This window comes from Dermochelys coriacea, chromosome 12, assembly GCF_009764565.3.
Source record: "Dermochelys coriacea isolate rDerCor1 chromosome 12, rDerCor1.pri.v4, whole genome shotgun sequence".
NCBI lineage: Eukaryota > Metazoa > Chordata > Testudines > Dermochelyidae > Dermochelys > Dermochelys coriacea.
Genome location: NC_050079.1, coordinates 7,615,965 through 7,635,250, shown reverse-complemented (window position 1 = coordinate 7,635,250; position 19,286 = coordinate 7,615,965). Strand labels below are relative to the sequence as shown.

At 44.3% G+C, this 19,286-nt stretch overlaps 1 protein-coding gene across 6 annotated transcripts in view; it reads left to right on the top strand.

Annotated features, from left to right (window-relative positions):
• The first annotated feature begins 169 nt into the window (after positions 1-169).
• Positions 170-19,286, top strand: part of RSPRY1 (ring finger and SPRY domain containing 1) — a 56,143-nt gene continuing 37,026 nt past the window's right edge. For 2 of the 6 annotated variants that reach the window (XM_043495438.1, XM_043495434.1), the window contains exons 1-2: positions 2,591-2,755; positions 17,282-17,776. In XM_043495438.1, the coding sequence (XP_043351373.1) occupies positions 17,430-17,776 (347 nt within the window). In that variant the 5' untranslated portion in view covers positions 2,591-2,755; positions 17,282-17,429. Of the gene's footprint in view, positions 305-2,321; positions 2,530-2,590; positions 2,756-13,141; positions 13,254-17,281; positions 17,777-19,286 lie in introns of those variants that run through there. The other 4 variants (XM_043495436.1, XM_043495435.1, XM_038368385.2 and 1 more) reach the window with 4 other exon arrangements.

The window sequence follows — 19,286 nt, the reverse complement described above, 5'->3', positions numbered from 1 at the left end:
CCACTACTAGCCAACCTCGGCTCTCGTCTTTCTGGGCCATCCCAACAACACGGCGACGATTGGCTGGGCTCGCGATGGGGCGGTGGTGATGAAGTGTCACTGGCTCGGGGCCCCGCGCCCGGATTGGTGGGTTTGGCGAGGGAAGGGGCGGGGCGAGTCGCCTGGGACACGGGGTCGGGGGCGGGGCCGGCTCCGGAATGGTAGGTCGGGCGCCTCCATCTTTCCACCCCGCGCCCAGATGGCACAAAGGGGCAGCGCCGCCCGGCCGCCGGCCTGAGCGGGGGACGAGCCCGGCACTGCCCCGGTAGGTCCCGCGACCGCAGGCGCCGAGTGGGAGCCGCTCAGGGCCGGGCGGGGAGCGGGGGCTGGCGACCCCCCCCCGGGGGGGAGATGCTGTGGGGAGAGGGGCACTACGAGCCCCCCCCCAGGCGTGGGGCTGGGCGGCTCCGCGGGGCCGGCACCGGGCTGGGCGTTTCCCTGGGGCGGGGCTTTCGGGCTCCTGGGAGGCCCGGGGGCGGGGCTTTCGGGGGGGCTCCTGGGAGGAGGGGTTGGGGGCCCGGGTCACCCGGGGTGGGAGGCCCGGGGGGGGGCTGAGGATTCGGGGGGGGGCTCCTGGGAGGAGGGGTTGGGGGCCCGGGGTCACCGGGGTGGGGGCCCAGGGGGGGGCTGAGGGATCGGGGGGGCTCCTGGGAGGAGGGGTTGGGGGCCCGGGGTCACCCGGGGGGGGGCCCGGGGGGCGGGCTGAGGATTGGGGGGCTCCTGGGAGGGGGGTTGGGGCCCGGGTCAACCCGGGGTGGGAGGCCCAGGGGGCGGGGCTGAGAGATTGGGGGGGGCTCCTGGGAGGAGGGGTTGGGGGCCCGGGGTGGGAGGCCCAGGGGGCGGGGCTGAGGGATTGGGGGGGCTCCTGGGAGGGGTTGGGGGCCCGGGGTCACCCGGGGTGGGAGGCCCAGGGGGCGGGGGGGATCGGGGGGGGCTTGGGAGAGGGGTTGGGGGCCCGGGGTCACCCCGGGGTGGAGGCCCAGGGGGCGGGGCTGAGGGATTCGGGGGGGCTCTTGGGAGGAGGGATTGGGGGCCCGGGGTCACCCGGGGTGGGAGGCCCAGGGGCGGGCTGAGGGATGTGGGGGGCTCCTGGGAGGAGGGGTTGGGGGCCCGGGGTCACCCGGGGTGGGAGGCCCAGGGGGCGGGGCTGAGGGATCCCGGGCTGGGGGGCTCCTGGGAGGAGGGGTTGGGGGCCCGGGGTCACCCCGGGGTGGGAGGCCCAGGGGGCGGGGCTGAGGGATTTGGGGGCCCGGGGTCACCCCGGGGTGGGAGGCCCAGGGGGTGGGGCTGGGTTGGGGGCCCGGGGTCACCCGGGGTGGGAGGCCCAGGGGCGGGGCTGAGGGGTTGGGGGCCCGGGGTCACCCCGGGGTGGGAGGCCCGGGGGCGGGGCTGAGGGGTTGGGGGCCCGGGGGCCCCCCGGGGGGGGGGGGCCCGGGGGGGGGGGCTGAGGGGTGGGGGGCCCGGGGTCACCCCGGGGTGGGAGGCCCAGGGGGCGGGGCTGAGGGGTTGGGGGCCCGGGGTCACCCCGGGGTGGGAGGCCCAGGGGGCGGGGCTGAGGGGTTGGGGGCCCGGGGTCACCCCGGGGTGGGAGGCCCAGGGGGCGGGGCTGAGGGGTTGGGGCCCGGGGTCACCCCGGGTGGGAGGCCCAGGGGGGGGGCTGAGGGGTTGGGGGCCCGGGGTCACCCCGGGGTGGGGCCCAGGGGGCGGGGCTGGGGTGGGGGCCCGGGGTCACCCCGGGGTGGGAGGCCCAGGGGGCGGGGCTGAGGGATTCGGGGGGGCTCCTGGGAGGAGGGGTTGGGGGCCCGGGGTCACCCAGGGGTGGGAGGCCCAGGGGGGGGGGCTGAGGGATCCGGCTGGGGGGCTCCTGGGAGGAGGGGTTGGGGGCCCGGGGTCACCCCGGGGTGGGAGGCCCAGGGGGTGGGGCTGAGGGATTTGGGGGGGGCTCCTGGGAGGAGGGGTTGGGGGCCCGGGGTCACCCCGGGGTGGGAGGCCCAGGGGGCGGGGCTGAGGGATCCCCGGCTGGGCCTCGGGAGGGTCTCCCGGCCCCGGGGGAGATCCCAGGCTCTGGGGCGGGGTTGAGTGGGGGCAGGCCAGGATGGATGGTGGCCTAGAGTTACGGGGCTGGCTGGGGTAGCGGGTGGTTCTGGGGGCAGGCTCGTCCCGCGTCGGTGGGAGTCTCGTTAGAAAAGGGCCCAGCCCCTGTGGCCTGGGGGGCACCGGGCTGTGGAGCGGAGCGCGGGTCGGGGTCCGGGTCCCCACTCCCGGCAGGCGAACGGGCTGTGGGCGGTGCTGTAGGTGCCGATCGCCTGGCTGTTGTGCCGGGCTCCCGTTTCGCCCCATGCCGCGGACTAGCGGGCCGTGCAGCAGGTGCCTGGTTTGACTCGGGAAGGGGGGTGAGGGAGAGATCGGAGCGGCGTCCCGGGCAACCCTGCTTAGCGTTTACTCTCGGGAAGTCACGGTTGTAAAGGCGTAGGCTGTGCCACTGCCTCGGTAAGCACGGTGGTTTTATTTCCGATGGTGGAAGTAAGGGTAGGTGGATTGTTTGCTGACACCTCTTCCTGTCTCTCCATACTTAGCCGTGGAGTTAGTTATGGCTCTTATCTAGCGTGCGAGGGTTGCTGTGTTCTGGATTCCTGGTCCTGTTCAATAGATGCATTTTTGGCAGTATTTGTAATAGACTGCTCTGAAGTAGAATAGAAGGTAGACTGACCTAAAGGTAGTGACAGGTTTCGGAGCAGCAGCCGTGTTAGTCTGTATTCCCAAAAAGAAAAGGAGGACTTGTGGCACCTTAGACACTGACACATTTATTTGAGCATAAGCTTTCCTGAGCTACAGCTCACTTCATCGGATGCATTTGTGTGTGTGGCAACACCCATTGTTTCATGTTCTCTGTGTGTGTATAAAAATCTCCCCACTGTATTTTCCACTGAACGCATCTGATGAAGTGAGCTGTAGCTCACGAAAGCTTATGCTCAAATAAATTTTAGTCTCTAAGGTGCCACAAGTCCTCCAACAAATTTATTTGAGCGTAAGCTTTCCTGAGCTACAGCTCACTTCATCGGATGAGTTCAGTGGAAAATACAGTGGGGAGATTTATATACACATACAGAGAACATGAAACAATTGGTGTTGCCATACACACAAATGCATCCGATGAAGTGAGCTGTAGCTCACGAAAGCTTATGCTCTAATAAATTTGTTAGTCTCTAAGGTGCCACAAGTACTCCTTTTCTTTTGTAGTGATAATCAAGGTGGGCTGCTACTCTGAAACCTGTCATTAAAAATGAAAATAGACCTTGCCAAAAAAATCCACAAACCAGGCTGCAGGTGACATCCAGCACAAGAATAAATATTAACTTATTAACAGCATCATAGACTTACTTCCTAGTTCACAAAAAAAGCCCTAATACATTGGGTTGCAATGAGTTCTCTGTTATGTATAATATGACAGAATTATTGTTCTAATCCAGGATTCCTTCTGGGAGCCAGAAAAACCCAGAAGGATTTCAGTCTATACTTTTTTTAAATCAATGGGAGAATCTCCTGAAGTTAGACGCTTTTTAAACAGTAAAAGGAAAAGGAGTACTTGTGGCACCTTAAAGACTAACAAATTTATTAGAGCATAAGCTTTCGTGAGCTACAGCTCACTTCATCGGACCACCAAATGCATCCAATGAAGTGAGATGTAGCTCACGAAAGCTTATGCTCTAATAAATTTGTTAGTCTCTAAGGTGCCACAAGTACTCCTTTCTTTTTGCGAATACAGACTAACACGGCTGCTACTCTGAAACCTTTTTAAACAGTGTGTGGATTGTGGATTTGGCCACTCTCTAGCTAAATATAAAACAAATTTTCTTGCTTGTGTACAGAAAACATCTTCATAAACTGACTACAAAATTCAAGATAAAATTTATTTTTACTACATTTTACTTTGTTTTTCTCTTAGCTTGGAAAATTACAATGAACTAGTCAGTTTAATCTTTTCTATAACATGCTACCATCATTCTATGTTAATTGCAAATGTTACATACAGAAGGTCATTCTTAAGGCTTTTGTTAGTCATGGAAACATTTCAAATTGGGCTGAGGGTTTTTAAAGTTTTTTTTTGTTTTTGTCTTTTTTTAAGGTGTTTCGTTTTTTTAACAAAGCTTTTATCTTGAGCCATATTTCAATCAATGTATATATTCTGTACCCATTACAGCCTTATTAGTTGGTACACACACAGATCAGTTGTTTCTATTTTGCTTTTAAAGATTTTTTTTTTTCTTAGCAGCTTCACCAGATGCGCATTTTGGGTGTGTGGATAGGTGGTAGTAAATAGAATGGGACACATTGAAAGATAACCTGGAAAGAAGAAATTAAGTGTCCCCCACCCCCATCCCCACTGCTTTGGGATGTTTGGAGAAGACTAGAAATATTTTGGGTATTTTTTTCAATCTGTGGTGTTTACATGAGTTATTCAGTTCTTGTCTTGTTCACCCTGGAAGACTCTGGTCACTGGAGAAGTAGTGACTTATAAGGGACAGAAAAGTGAGCAATAGAGGGCAGGGAAGTGACTCTTAGTCTCAGTTCAAAACTCTTATTTTTAATACCTAACTCCAATGTTTATTCAACACTTGGGAGAAATAATATCCTTGTTAGATCTTGAATGCTGCCACTGCCGCCTCTCTTAAATGTTGAGAGAGAGAGAGAGCGAGAGCTCATGAGATGGGACATCTTCTGAGATCCCCAAGAAGTCCTCCAGGAAAAACCAGAAGAGACTGTTGCATGTACACACTCTGAAATACTGGTACAGGCCACTGCTGGAGACAGTATACTGGGCCAGATGGACCAGGGTCTCGCCCAGTATGGCAACTGTTAAGTCCTTATGTTGGAACTTCTTGGATTGGGGGAGAAACTCTTTCAGGCCTTCTTGTTTTCTTCATACATCATATTAAATAAAATGGGTGGAAATCTAGTGGGGTTTTTTTTGTAAATAATTTGCAGGCCACCTTTCATACAGCAGGAGTTTTTATTATTTGTATTACAGTAGTATGTAGAGGCCCCAGCCAAGATCAGGGCTCCCAACTGCAGTAGCTTCTATATATAGCCATAGCAAGAGAGAGTCTGAGAGGGTCCCTGGCCTGAAGAGCTTACAGTCTAAATGGACAAACACAGACAAAGGGTGGGAGAAAAGAAGTCATTATTGCCATTTTACAGATCAGGCACAGAGAGTTCAAGTGTCTTGCCCAAGGCCACACAGGTAGTCTGTGGCAGAGCCCACTCTTTAACAACAAGACCATCCTTCCTCTCAAGACATTTTAAGATATTCCCCTTGAATTAACAGGAGATCGAAATTCTTCTGCTGTCCTCCTTCTGAGCCAGTAGTCAGTTTTCCTATTGTTTAATAATGTAATTGGTAATTATGCTCTACCCCATCCCCCCATTTTGTCACTTCAGTGTTTGTTTTGCAGGACTAAGACTGGAGGTTCTAGACATTACCTACATTCTGTGTTTAGGCAATTGTCTGGCAACTTACAGTGCAAACTTCTAACTGAGCCAGCTCTGAATTTCTTTGAACAGTGTTATCAAAATCTTTCACACATCCAAAACTGTTTCAGCATATTTTATGCATCCATAGTACATTAGTCATACTACCGAACTGGAGAATTACCATTGTAATACTGTAGATCGTAGCGTGATTCACAGGGGTATGGCATGTATTTTTGTTGGTACAAATCCTTTTAACTCTCATTTTAAGTAGATTTCCTTGTAATAAATGTAAAAGCTACATCAATAAGATACTGTTTTATTATTTTAAAAAGTTACTACAGTACTAGTGGAAAAACCTCTCCTCTGGGTTTTAATACATATTGACAGAATATAGAGTGAAGAATTCAGTTTTTTTCAGCTAGACAAGTTTTTAAAAATAGTCCATTTAGAAAGAATAAATATTTAATCCCCCCTCTTACTCAAATTTCCAGCTTCTAATAATTGATACCTGAGGGAAAGATTAGCCCAAACCCCAAATTTTTTCCTTCTTCAGTTGAATGTCATCTGCAACTGATCACAATCTTTCTTTTTTCTGAATCCTCTTTCTTTGAACTTTCTTCTCACTCACAGGAGTAAGTTCCTTTAGTGCTGGCCAACTTGGAAACTTTCACCTTTCTGTTTTAGTGTGCCTGCATCTCTCTTGCTCATAGGACTGGGGTTTGCTGTATTTCCTGTCACTGTTATGCATTTCTGAAACATAGGTGTGTCCTTCTCTCTGCACCTCTTCAGGCAAGGGCTGAGCCAAAACACTTTCCGACTGCCCCATCATGCTGGATGTGATTCATCCTTACAGCTGCCATGAAACCTTCATGTTCCCATAATCCTTCCCACTTGCTAAAGGAACCTGATTCTAAAAATGTGTTGGTCATTTCAGCTTAACTCAAAAATACTTACTTAAAAGAGAAGCCAGCTTTTACCCCTTTGCTGTATATGAAAGTTGGTTTTTGGAAGCAGTGTCCTGTTTTATCAGGATTCATGTTGAATAGCCTGGTAATGCTGGAGTGTGTCAACAGGAGCATTAAGTTAGCCTTTTAAACATTCTGTCACACAGAGAGGACAATACCATCCAAATATTAAGTAACACTAGCATGAGAAGAGAAGCAATCCCTTCCTCCCAAGATAACGAGAGCAGTGAGGCCTAAATATTTAGTAAAACCTTTGGGAGAGAGCAGTGACAGAAGAATCTCAAGCTTTTTTTAAAGTTACGTTTTGATAGCCCTGGGGATTGATGTCCTTCATTTATCTGCGCACGAGATACAGCATGGGCGTGAAAGACACAGAAGGCAATTGTCCTGCACTGGCGAGACCTTGTCTGGAGTACATAATCCAGTTCTGGGTGCTACACTTTAAGAAAGCTGTGGGCAAACTGGAGACTGTCCAGCGGAGTGCAACAAAAATGATAAAAGGTTTGCAAAACCTGACCTATGAGGAAAGGTTGAAAAAACTGGGCATGTTTAGTCTTGAGAAAAGAAGATGGCAAGGGTCCCTGTTAAGTCTTCAAATATGTTAAGGGTTGTTCTAAAGAGGATGCAGTTTACTTCTTGTCTGACCTTCAGTGGACATGGAGAACATCAGATTAATCTATAGTAAGGGAAATTTAGGTTAGATGTTAGGAAAAGTGTTCTAATTATAAAGATCGGTAAGCACTGGAATAGGCTTCCAAGGGACATTGTTGAGTCCCCATCATTGGATGTTTTTAAGAACTGGTTAGACAAAAACACCTGTCATGGATGGTCTAGGTATAGTAGGTCCTACCTCCGCGCAGGAGGGTGACATAGATGTCGTCTTGAGGTCCCTTCCAGCCCTACATGTTAATGATTTATCCACACAGGATATACACGGTCAGCGGTGACAGGACAAGATTTCCTCACACTGCCCCACCAATGAGTGTCAACCCTGACCTGGCATAATACCAGTAAAACCAACTTAAAGCAAGAAATAGGAATGACCACCATATGCACAAAACATTACAGTCTCATACCCCCAACTTCCTCCTTTTACTTCTCTCTTGACAGCTGTCTTCTCTCCCTATTATATCTAACATGAGACCAGATCCCTCAGCTCCTACTCACTCCTGACTTCAATGGGATAACTCATGAGAAAGGTTTGAAGGATTTTAAACCCCAATACTGCAGTGAGCTCTGCATAACTAGATGCCTGAACCCATGTGGAGCCCCACTGATGGGATCGAGGTCCAAAATTGTAAGCGCTATGAGCAGGGTCTAAGTCTCTTCTCTTTCTGTAAAGCGCTAATGATACTGCTAACCAGGGATCCAGTTGTGATCGTGAATCCAATTGTGATATGGAAACTAAATCCTGACCTGCAGTGTTGGGACTTTGGAATGTTGAGGCCATGTCCTTGTAGAATCAGGGCCTAGGAATGAATGAACATTTATTTATTTATTTTTTATTTTAAGAAATTAAATATAAGAATTTGATGAGCCAGTTGTCATGGAATCTCTGAAACACGTCACTCAATTAAATAGAACATGCACATGGTTCGGCATAAAATTTGGTAATCACTCTTTTTGCAATCTACACTGAACACAGCTGAGCATCGATAATGGAAGCCAAACTACTTTGTTCCTCTGTCAGCCAAGATGTTTCTCTGCCCCTGTTTTTTTCTCCAATTTCAGTGGAGTTTTCAGAGAAAAAAATGTGAACTTCAATCAATTTTTCTTAAAAAGAAAAGGAGTACTTGTGGCACCTTAGAGACTAACAAATTTATTAGTCTCTAAGGTGCCACAAGTACTCCTTTTCTTTTTGCGAATACAGACTAACATGGCTGCTACTCTGAAACCAATCAATTTTTCTTGTATTCTTATTTTTATATAAGAGAATTCTCATTTTTAATGAGACTTAGCTCTCTCTCCCTGATGCAAGATCTTAAATGTAAGCAAACTAACGACTGTCTGTGGAGACTTGCAATTTAGTCTGGCCGATCTCCCACGGTAGCTTGACCTTCACTTTTGCTTGGGATTCCTCAGTGTTCCAGCACCCTTCTTAGAAAACTAAGTTCTCAAGCAAGAATTTAAAATATTTTACCTTCTCAGTAGAACACCATGTTAATGTAAATCCCTTAACTTCTTGTATTCATTCAACATCCTTATGACAGCTCAGACAGCAGTGACATGAAAGCTATTGTTTTATTCTACTGTTTGGGAGGGGAAAATATTGGCAATACTTAACACCATTTCTGAGTGATGCCTGGGAACTGAAACATAAAGTGGTTTAGTGACTGAAACTGCTTTTTCTTACTTGTGTATCAATTTCTCATTTGCTTGGAGTATTCTCATAAAGAGGGGGGGGCTATTTTTCCATCATGAGGCAATATTGTGGTTGGCTGTAACCAAATGTCTGAGGTGGTAAATCATTAATCCCTGGGCGGTATATTAGAGAAAACTAGATTGATGCCATTTCCAGCCAAGACCTTCATTAACATTCTCTCCAAGATCTTTTGGGACCAGGCCTCTTGGTAGGTTCGATATTATCAATAGTGTCGGACAGGCAGTGTAAATGTACCTGTATGGAACCGCTACTGTAGCAGTTGCTTATTTTAGTCCCCAGCTGGGGAAGCTTGTGACAGCATAAAGGGGCCAATAAACTGCTGTCCATCAGGAGATCAGCACAACTTGGAAGCTGCACTGAGCAGGCCAAGATAGGAATAGGTAGGAATAGTCATGAAATCTCCATCACTGGAGGTTTTTAAGAATGTGTTAGGCAAACACCTATCGGGGTAGTCTAGGTTATACTCAGTCTTGCCTCACTGCAGGGGACTGGACTAGATGACCTGTTGAGGTCCTACATTTCTATGATGGCAGGTTGGATGTGCTTTCTCAGGCCATCCTTTGAATGGTCTCTGCCAACAAGATGCCACAGCTGTGGCTAAAAGCTGCTGCTCTCTCAACTACGTGAATTATTCTTTAGCTCAAATGGTATTTTAGGGTAGTCATTTGTTTAGTGATCGAGGTCCCAGGAGGTTTGATTCCTTCTGCTGTCTGCAGTTCCTATATGTGCATGACCACAGTTCATCACGTAGGCATGCAGCAGGTTCTCTTTTATTTCTTTCTGTTGTAAAAAGGAAAGTATCAATGTGATGACAAAAGCATTAAAAGCATTTTCCAAATGTGACTCATTCTTAACTTTCAAATTATTGCATTTCTAATTGCTTCTGATTCTCCTCTTTCCCCCTCCAAAATTTCTAGAAACTTTCCCAAATTTGGCCTTAAAAATTCTCTTTTGTTCTCAGGTCACAGTTGAAATTTGAACAAGAGAGACCATCTCTCTTTCGTTTCAGAGCATGTGAGTGAAAGAGAAATCAAGCTTACAATGGGAAACTGGCTACTACTTTAACTATACACAGGCAACTGCCTCTTCATAGTATAGCCTAATTAATCAACCCTGGTATTTCCAAACATAAAGTCTATTTTGGCCTTTTAAAGGCTTCAGTTTTTTTCTGATTTGGACACCTTCTGTTCATTAAACCATATTCTTTTTGATACCAGTGCAGCCCCACTGAGCACTGGTGGGATTCCCCCACTCTGCTAAAAATGGCCTCAGAGGGGAATTTGGTTTACAATCTTGGGGTTGCTTTGAATGTAGGCTAGTGGGTTTTGGCATGATTTTCAAGCACTGCAGTTTAAGTGCAGTAATTGTTGTTAAATGTTTAATTATTGCAGTCTAATGTTTATCTGTGGCACTTGGAAAGTATACCATTTCTCCCTTTTTTGTTTATTTTCAGTGAAACTGAGCAACATTGCAAGGATCACTAAATTTTACTTAAATCTAGTCTTCCCCAGAAAGCTTTACTGGTTTACCTATGCCAGTATAATTAAACTGGCAAGCCTTCCTAGTTTAGAGACCATTTTATTTATAAAAATGCTTATGTTGGTATACCTTATGCTGGTTCTCTGACTAGCATGAGCAATTCCAATATATTCCCTTATATAAAACAAAACTGCATCTACACTTATTATTAACATTTATTGTATTGTGGCAGTTCCTAGGATCAGGACCTGGACCCTGTTGCGCTAGGTGGTATACAAACACAAACAGCAAGACGGTCCCTTCCGCAGTGAGTTTTCAGTCCAAGTATATGACAAGAAACAATAGGCGCAGACACAATATTGGTCAGCATGATAGGCAGTGGTCTCTGCCCATCAACAGCCTACCTGTTAAGTTTTTTTTTTGTAAGCATCACAGGAAATGAGAATTTTGAGGAGGGATTTGAAGGTGAAATGAGATAGCTTTGCAGATGTTTATGGGGCATGCCTCCCAAGTGTGTAGGGAAGCATGGGAGAAAGTACAAAGGTATTTGAAAATTTAACAAGTGGGCAATAGATTGGCATCATTAGTTAATTGCAGGCAAGCATGGAAAGCCTGATAACAAATGAGAGATGATAGGGTGGGGAATTGGCTGTGTGGAGCCTTGAAAGTGATGCAATAGAGAAGGGGGAGCCATGGTGGGATTTAAAGAAAAGGGTGACCTAGTCGTAGCAACAGGTTATGAAATTGACCCTTTGCAGCAGCATTCTGAGCACTATAGCCTGATCCAACAAAGTATTTAAGCATGTGTGCTTAGCATCTTGCAGGATCAAAAGCCTAATTGCACAAATTTGGGTATAGCTTTAGGGAACCTAAAGATAGTGGATTTAGGGATTTTCTTTCCCCTCTCAATCCTTAATTAAATGTACCAGAGTTGAATATAATCCATTAAGTAACTCCACTGACTTCATTGAAAAAGAGTACTTGTGGCACCTTAGAGACTAACAAATTTATTTGAGCATAAGCTTTCGTGAGCAAATAAATTTTAGTCTCTAAGGTGCCACAAGTACTACTTTTCTTTTTGCGAATACAGACTAACACAGCTACTACTCTGAAACCTGACTTAATTGAGTTTAAGATTGCATTTAAATTGTCTTTAAAAACTTTCAACATGTGCAGTTTAAAGAGACAAGGTGGGTGAGGTAATATCTTTTATTGGTGAGGGGGAAGACAAACTTGAAAGCTTTCTAATATCCTGGGACCAACATGGGTACAGCTATGCTACATGCATCAAGTATAATTGACATTCCTGTTCTGTTAGATTAAAATCCTTTTTGAAACTGATGAGCATCTGCTCCTTAAAACTATTAGTCCGGTTTTCGGAAGAGAGAGGGGATTGAGAAGGGAAGTTGGCATGTTAATGACCATAAAAATGGATCTGTGCTCAGTTCTGAGCTTATTGACCTTTTTAGTATCCATTGGTAATGGTTGAATTTTAGTTTTTGTATTGTAAAGTGATTACAGTAGAACCTCAGAGTTGCGAACACTTTGGGAATAGAGGTGGTTCGTAACACTGAACAAAATGTTGTGGTGGTTCTTTCAAAAGTTGTTCTTTTAGCTTACAACTGAATATTGACTTAATACAGCTTTGAAACTTTACTATGCAAAAGAAAAATGCTGCTTTTAACCATCTTAATTTAAATGAAACCAGCACAGAAACACTTTCCTTACTGTGTCGAATCTTTTTAAAATTTTCCCTTTATTTTTTAGTAGTTTACGTTTAACACAGTACTGTGCTGTACAGTATTTGCTTTTTTTTGTCTCTGCTGCTGCCTGACTGTGTACTTCTGGTTCCAAATGAGGTTTGTGGTTGACTGGACAGCTTGTAACTCTGGCGTTCGTAACTTTGAGGTTCTATTGTTCAAGTCATCCTGTAAAGCTGATAGCAGGGCAGTGATGAGTAGCACTTTATACTAATTTCCAACTGGGAAGACGGTCCTGAGATTAGAGGAATAGGCCAAAAATTTAATAGTTATTTGCAAGGGTCTGAACTCAAGTAGGTTTTTAAAAAAAGTGTCTGATTATATGACTTTTTAATATATTACATGAAGAATATAAATTTATACTCCGATTTAAACATTGTGCTATTATGAGACACTTAGCATGATTGTCACATTTACTTTTCATGTCTGTAGAAATTACTTTCTCAGACGTATATTGGGATGTTGATGATTTTAGTCAAGATACTTTAATTAATGGGACATCTGAAAAACATGTTGTAAAGAAATTTCTCCTTACAAATATCTTAAACTAAAGAGAATTTTTAAAATCCATTTTTGTTTTTTGATTTCTCATATACAATGGAAAATCAGTGAAGTCAATTTTACTTTCAGGTTCTTAGTACTGCAAAGTTTGTGTTGTAAACCGTGTAGGTAGGGGTCTTTAAATATGTTTTTTTTTAGTTTTTGTTTTTTAATTGTGGAAACATTTCTTTTGGCTTACTGTCTCATAAAGAATTCGGCTGTTTGTTTGTTTGTTTTTTTGTTTTGTTTAAACAAAGCTTACGTTTTGGGCCAAATTTGACAATGACCCTTTAGTTTTAGTTCTCTCACTTTCTTTAGCCTTATATCTTGGATTTTTCCTTTTTAGGATAATAATTCAACTGTTGCTTAAATATGAGTTTTCAGTTCTAAGGGGATTTGTTCTATTTTCATATGAACTCTCAGTTGGTGAGTTGTCCAAATTTGGATAAGCACAAAACCAATACTTTTTCTAATTGCAACCTTTTTTTTATTTTGTATGGCAGAACTGCACTCAACTGGGTTTGGGGAAAACCAGTGAAATCCTCTTTACTACAGTGCTGTCGTTTGGCATCTGCTCTAGACAGCCCTTGTCTACCTTCCCTTTCTAACTCGATGGTCTGTACAGCATTCCCTCTAGTATGAATTCCTGTCTGTACTTTAGTTCCTTTATGCTAAACTTTTTGACACTTTTCTCTTTCATAGCCATATGCACTTCAGAATGTGTATACTTCCTTGTATGCAGGGGAGACAATGTTCTATTATTTCCCCAGGATAGATCATACTCTTGTATGCCATTCCCGTCATTTGATTCCATGTCTCCATTTCCAAATGACTCCGTTGTATTTATGTCATAAAACTGCTTGTGCCTTCTATTTCTTTCCCATTTTTGTCTCTACCGCTCTGAGATGCTTCAAAGTATTTTTAATTGTTCTTTTGTCCCTTTGTTCCACCCTGTGTTTGTCCCTAAAGTTCCAATTTAATACTCTATGTTCAGTCCTCCTTTTATTTTTAGCAGTGAAATTGACTTAGTTGGAATGGCCACCCTCAGCTTGATACTGAAGTCATTGTTCATAGCAGCCTTGCAAAACTTGTAATGAAAATCTATTAGACCAGGCACAAAGTCTACTCCATTACTATGACAAAGTTTAAAAACAAACAAACAGTCTTTCATGCCCTTTAAAACAAATACTTTATTTACTTGTCAAAAGTGGAATTTTACAAGGCTGGTTTATAGACTGCTCATTTACAATTACATATATAACTGTTTGTCATTTTGGTTTGATTCTGCTCATGGCTTGAAATTGCACTTCGTAATTGCAAGTGATCTTGATACGTAGATGAGCACAGCCCTGCACAGCAACATTGTTACAGGAAGTAGAACAATATTTGCAGAAGTTTCATTCTGGCTGACCAACTAATATTGGGCAGAGTGAGGCCCTTTTGTCAATGATGCTCTTCTGTGTCATGTTTAGCTATTTCATGCAGAGATTGATGCTTCCCTTCCCCTCTCAGCAACCAGTAATTTGGGAGAGGGGAAGTTCCCCACCCCATGTTCTCTTTCAGTTTCCCAAGGTTGTGAAAGCAAAGAGAGTTCCCTGTTGGGGTATGCTTAGAGTCCTTAGAGGCCCTTAAGGGGATCAGCTTTTGCTGATAGGTTTAGTCCTAAGGCTACTAGGTAGTGGGTCGCTTTTGGAGCTCTGAGTGGCATGTCTTTTTTTTTTTTCAAATAAGCACAATCTCTTGCCCAGAGCTGGGAATTCTGTATTACCTCAGCCATCAGGAAAATCATCTCCTTTCTTGGAAACGTATTTTCCAAGTGAATCATTCTTTCCAAACCACAGATGTGCAATGTGGCTTAACCCATACCTGAGGTCACGCCTATTAAGTGCAGCTATTGAAATCAATGGCACAGCATAATTTACTGAGCATGATAAAAGCCCATATGGTGCTACTTTTCTGTGTATAATTGGTTTGGTGCCCTAAGGAGGTACTGTGTTCTATTAGGGAGCCCAAGTGTTCTGGAAACAGTTTGCTGGAACTGTATCCAAAACAGTGAAGTAATGTCCTTGCAGCGTCTCTGTCCCACGCAACTGTTTGCCAGATTGTGCATAAATAATGACTCTACAGTAATACATATGCTATATTTAACAAGTCTGTGGTGGTGGGGTTTAAATATCCTTCTCTCACTCTCCCCATTCATTAGCTCCCCAGCACATAGTTTATTGGTCTTAATTCATTGGTTAGCATCACTCCAGTGCTATATTTTTCTTTGTCTTGTTATATAAATGAAACCACTTGGATTAAAACTCAATAAAGCTGTCTGATCTCAAAATTCCCACCCGAGACAGATTGTTTGGTCACCTCGAGACCCAAACGTGTACCAAAAAATGTTAGGGCCTGATCCTAAGAGATGCTAAATACCTGCAATTCCTGTTCTCTTGGGTGGCGATTGCTGATTCTCAGTGACTCTTGGGGTCAGGCCCTTATTAAGTAAATATCATTTATGTAAAATAACTCATATAAAAATATTTATATATAGGAAGACTAAACAGCTGGTTCACTGTGAAGTCTGTTGTCTGTCTATATAGATAGCTTATATGGAACTTAATATTTGTGTTCCCACAGACTCTTTTGAAGAGTAAATAATACAGGGTCTGATCTGCAGTGGTGCTAAATACTCAACTTCTGCTGAGGATCTGTTCCCAAAGTGCACCTGGTCTTGGTTATTATTGATTGTTCTAATAAGAGTGTCTAATGAGGGGGGAGATGCTTTTTGTCAACATATTTTTATTTAAAAACAATGGGGTGGGATGGATGAATATTAAAATAAAGGTAGGTTTCAGAGTAGCAGCCGTGTTAGTCTGTATTCGCAAAAAGAAAAGGAGTACTTGTGGCACCTTAGAGACTAACAAATTTATTAGAGCATAAGCTTTCGTGATGCATCCGATGAAGTGAGCTGTAGCTCACGAAAGCTTATGCTCTAATACATTTTAGTCTCTAAGGTGCCACAAGTACTCCTTTTCTTTTTATTAAAATAAATGAAGCAATGTTTATATATAAGGCCCAGGTTGCACCTTCTTCATTCTAAAGCCTTCAAGAAGAGGAAAGAACACTTGGAGTGAATGTAGGGAAAACTGCAATAGGCTTATCTCGTAGTTGCCACCGCATGGTGCTTATAGGAGAGGGTTTGTGTGGCTCACCCCCCAAATCGCAGTGTCTGTTTTCCTCATATCTCCTATCTCCAATCCTGAAGATCTGTAATTCAGCCTCCTTGTGCATGTGCGTTATGATACAGTCTTCAATTACATTACTAACTTTTGAGTGCTTGACTTGAATGTCATTGGCTGCCCTTTCCCAAGGGAAGTAGGCACAATGCAATAAGACTTAATGTTTCTCACAGCTGTGTTAATATTTTCCTAGCAGAAATGCACTTTGGATTGGAGTGAAACTGGGCATGTAGAGCACATCACGCAGTGTATGCAGCATGAGGGAGGGAAGGGAATGTGACTGAATTAGGCAACTTTTTATATCCACTTTAAAGTGGCTCCTCTAAATCATGCAGGGAAAGTCTCTAAAAAATAGACAGGGCCTTGGTTTTTAAGGTTTCATCTGGAAGACCCACAACATCAAACCACTTGGTGCTCAATGTTGGCTAGCAGAGACCTTACTCTCCGCTCGATGGCATTTCTATGTCTGTAGCACAGTGCGTTTTGAATGCTACATCCAATTCCAAATTTTTAAGGAATCTTCTAGACATCAATGGGCAAATCCCTGGGGGGAGGTTGGGGAATAGAAGGATACACAGAGCCCCTTGTATCTGTTAGTAGTCCCAGCAGCTTCACCTCCATAATGGTCTCTGGAGCAAAGAACCAGTTGATGATAATGGCCATTAGCACCTTGCAGTAAACAATATCCCTATCTCAGTTCTGTCTACTCTCCCAGTACAGTTCAGATGGTTGACTCTCTGATTGGCCTATCTCCCAGACCGAAAGACCAGAAATAAGGGGCTGGCACACAACTCCAGGCATATGAAGGTTGGCAGAGGCAGGGAATTGGGAACAGTAGTGTGGGGAAGAATGACATGGAACTCTTGCCTTGGGGTGAAGGGGGCACACTGAGCCCTTGACACCAGGGTGTGTGTGCCCCAGACACACACAGACCCCCTGACATCAGGGAGGAGGTGTCTGGAGGCAGGGAGTCCTGAAATAGAGGGGGGGTAGGAGGGTGGGCACACATGGAGCTTGTTGGGGGAGGTGGAGGGATGCAGGGAGTCCCCGGGTGTGCAATGTGTTTGACCTCCAGAAGCAACACATTGTGTGACACTCTAGCCTAAACGATTATGGGCTGTTTCTGCCAGAATTTCAACATGTGCTTCCACATGTTTAGTTGTTTCAAACTTACCTAGTTTGCACACCAGCATTACTTGCACACCAAATTCACAGGCATTTCAATGAGAGTTCTGGATATACAAAAATGTCAAAATGGGACCCAGATACAAATTAACGCCATCGAGGCATCAGGTATCTTCAAACTAATTGTTTACTTCACTACTGAAGGAGGAAGTTTAAGACTTGCTTATTACTCAACAAATTTATTGAAATATGATTGACTTCCATTTTTCTTTCTTTTTTTTCCCCCCCCAGATGTGCTTCTGGATGACAATGCATATTTTAATTGATGATGTCGGAAGCTAAATCTACAATTCCCCATTCATTCCATCTTGTTAGCAACACATAAAATGCAAAGACCACAATTCACAATCTCAAAAACATTACTCTTAAATCTTTCTAGATGATTGTAGTTGCTCTGATTGTGTTCTATGCTAGCAGAAGCCTTTTCCAAGGTTTACTGCTGACTCTAGAGCAGCACATCCCCTGCATACTGGGAACTTTGGGTGCTAGCAACATGGGCAACTCCTGTATTTGTCGAGATGATAGTGGTGTGGAAGACAATGTAGAATCCCAGAATCAGCAAACACAGAATAGTAGAATACCAGTACCTGAAGCAAGAAGCCATCCAAGGGACCCTGTAAGGCCACCCAGGAGGGGGCGAGGGCCACATGAACCAAGAAGGAAAAAACAGAATGTGGATGGACTTGTGCTTGACACACTGGCAGTAATACGGACACTGGTAGATAAGTAAGTACCTCCGAAAGGATCACTCAGTATTAATGAAAACTGTTCCATTGAAAACTTCAATGCTAAAGATTAAAAAGATCTCTTACTCAAAACCACCAAGAGTACATATGAGATTAATATTTTTTAAAATAAAAGGGAAGGTTGTTTGTCTCCAAAGATCAATTGCATTGGAAGAATTTTGTTTACTTGCTTGTATATACTTCTCTCTGGAAATGGCTAAACAAAACTATAGAGAGACAGCTTTCATCTTCATTAGATATGTGTACTCTTCCAGGTTGCAAATCTAATTTCTTATTCTTAAAGGCAGCACACTGTAATTGTTCATATGATGAGCCAAGTGCTGCACTTATTGCATGCTCAAAGCACTCATTGTGGTAGTTTGTGATACACAACGATCACAGGATCTGTCCCTGTCTTTGATGGTTATGCTGTTGCTTTTCATAGGTATTTAAAAGGGCCTCTAAAGTGTTTATCATTATGTGGATTGGAGAGACCAAAACAGGAGGAAACTATTACCTATGTCAATTGTACTTTATACTAAATAGCTTCGGTCTGAGCTTAAACTGGATAAATCTCAAGATAATGAGCTTTGATTCTGGAATGTGCCTGCTGGAGGAGTCTCCCTTTCTCCTGTAGGGTGCTGTAAATGGACATGTGAGGTCAGATTTGCCTTGAAATTTGTGTAAAAACTATTTTGTTCTAAAAACATTAAAAGAACACCTTCAGCTGGGATTTTACCGACTAGTGTTACAAGCAACACCTATGATGTGTTATAAATGAAATGAAAATATATATTTTTCTCATCTCCTCCCCCTTCCCCCAGTTTATTTACTTTATGAATTTGACACCACCTTATGGCTACTTAACTCTGTGCGTCTTTCCCTCAGCAACATGGGAAAGAAGAACACTTACAAAAACAGAAATATATTCTATGGTTTACAGAAGGACTCTGGGGTAGGTGTAATACCTGAAAATATTGGGGGTAATAGTGGTGTGTTTGTTTTAAGGGTTTGATCAGTTCCCTGCCCACGATCTCCCAGAGTGCTGACTCACTTCCTTGTTTTCTGTTGCTCAATTGTGTTAGCTAAAAAATGCATTACTTTCTTAATGTTGTTTTCCATATAACTAATTGCTGTAGTTGCCTCAAAGATGTCATGTAATCATGAATGATGGGGAACTGTCCATAAGAAAATCATTTTTATATACCATATCTGTGGAAAAGTTGGAGAACCTCAGGACTAGACTTCAAGCTAACAGTGTCTCTTTAAGACCAAAAGAAACATTTCCACTGGACTAAAAAAAAATTCAGTGGAACGGGAAGTTTTTTGTACAACAGTGAGACTGCAGAAATGCAACTTTCCCCTATGTTGTCTCAACTCAGAACCTGAGTTTTATTTGAGAACCTAAAAATGAAACTTAGAGAAAACAACAGTGAACTTGGCTAATCTCTGTCCAAGTTGAGAAAAGAGGAACAAGTGTAAGCCAAACAGCATAAACAATAGAGGTGGAT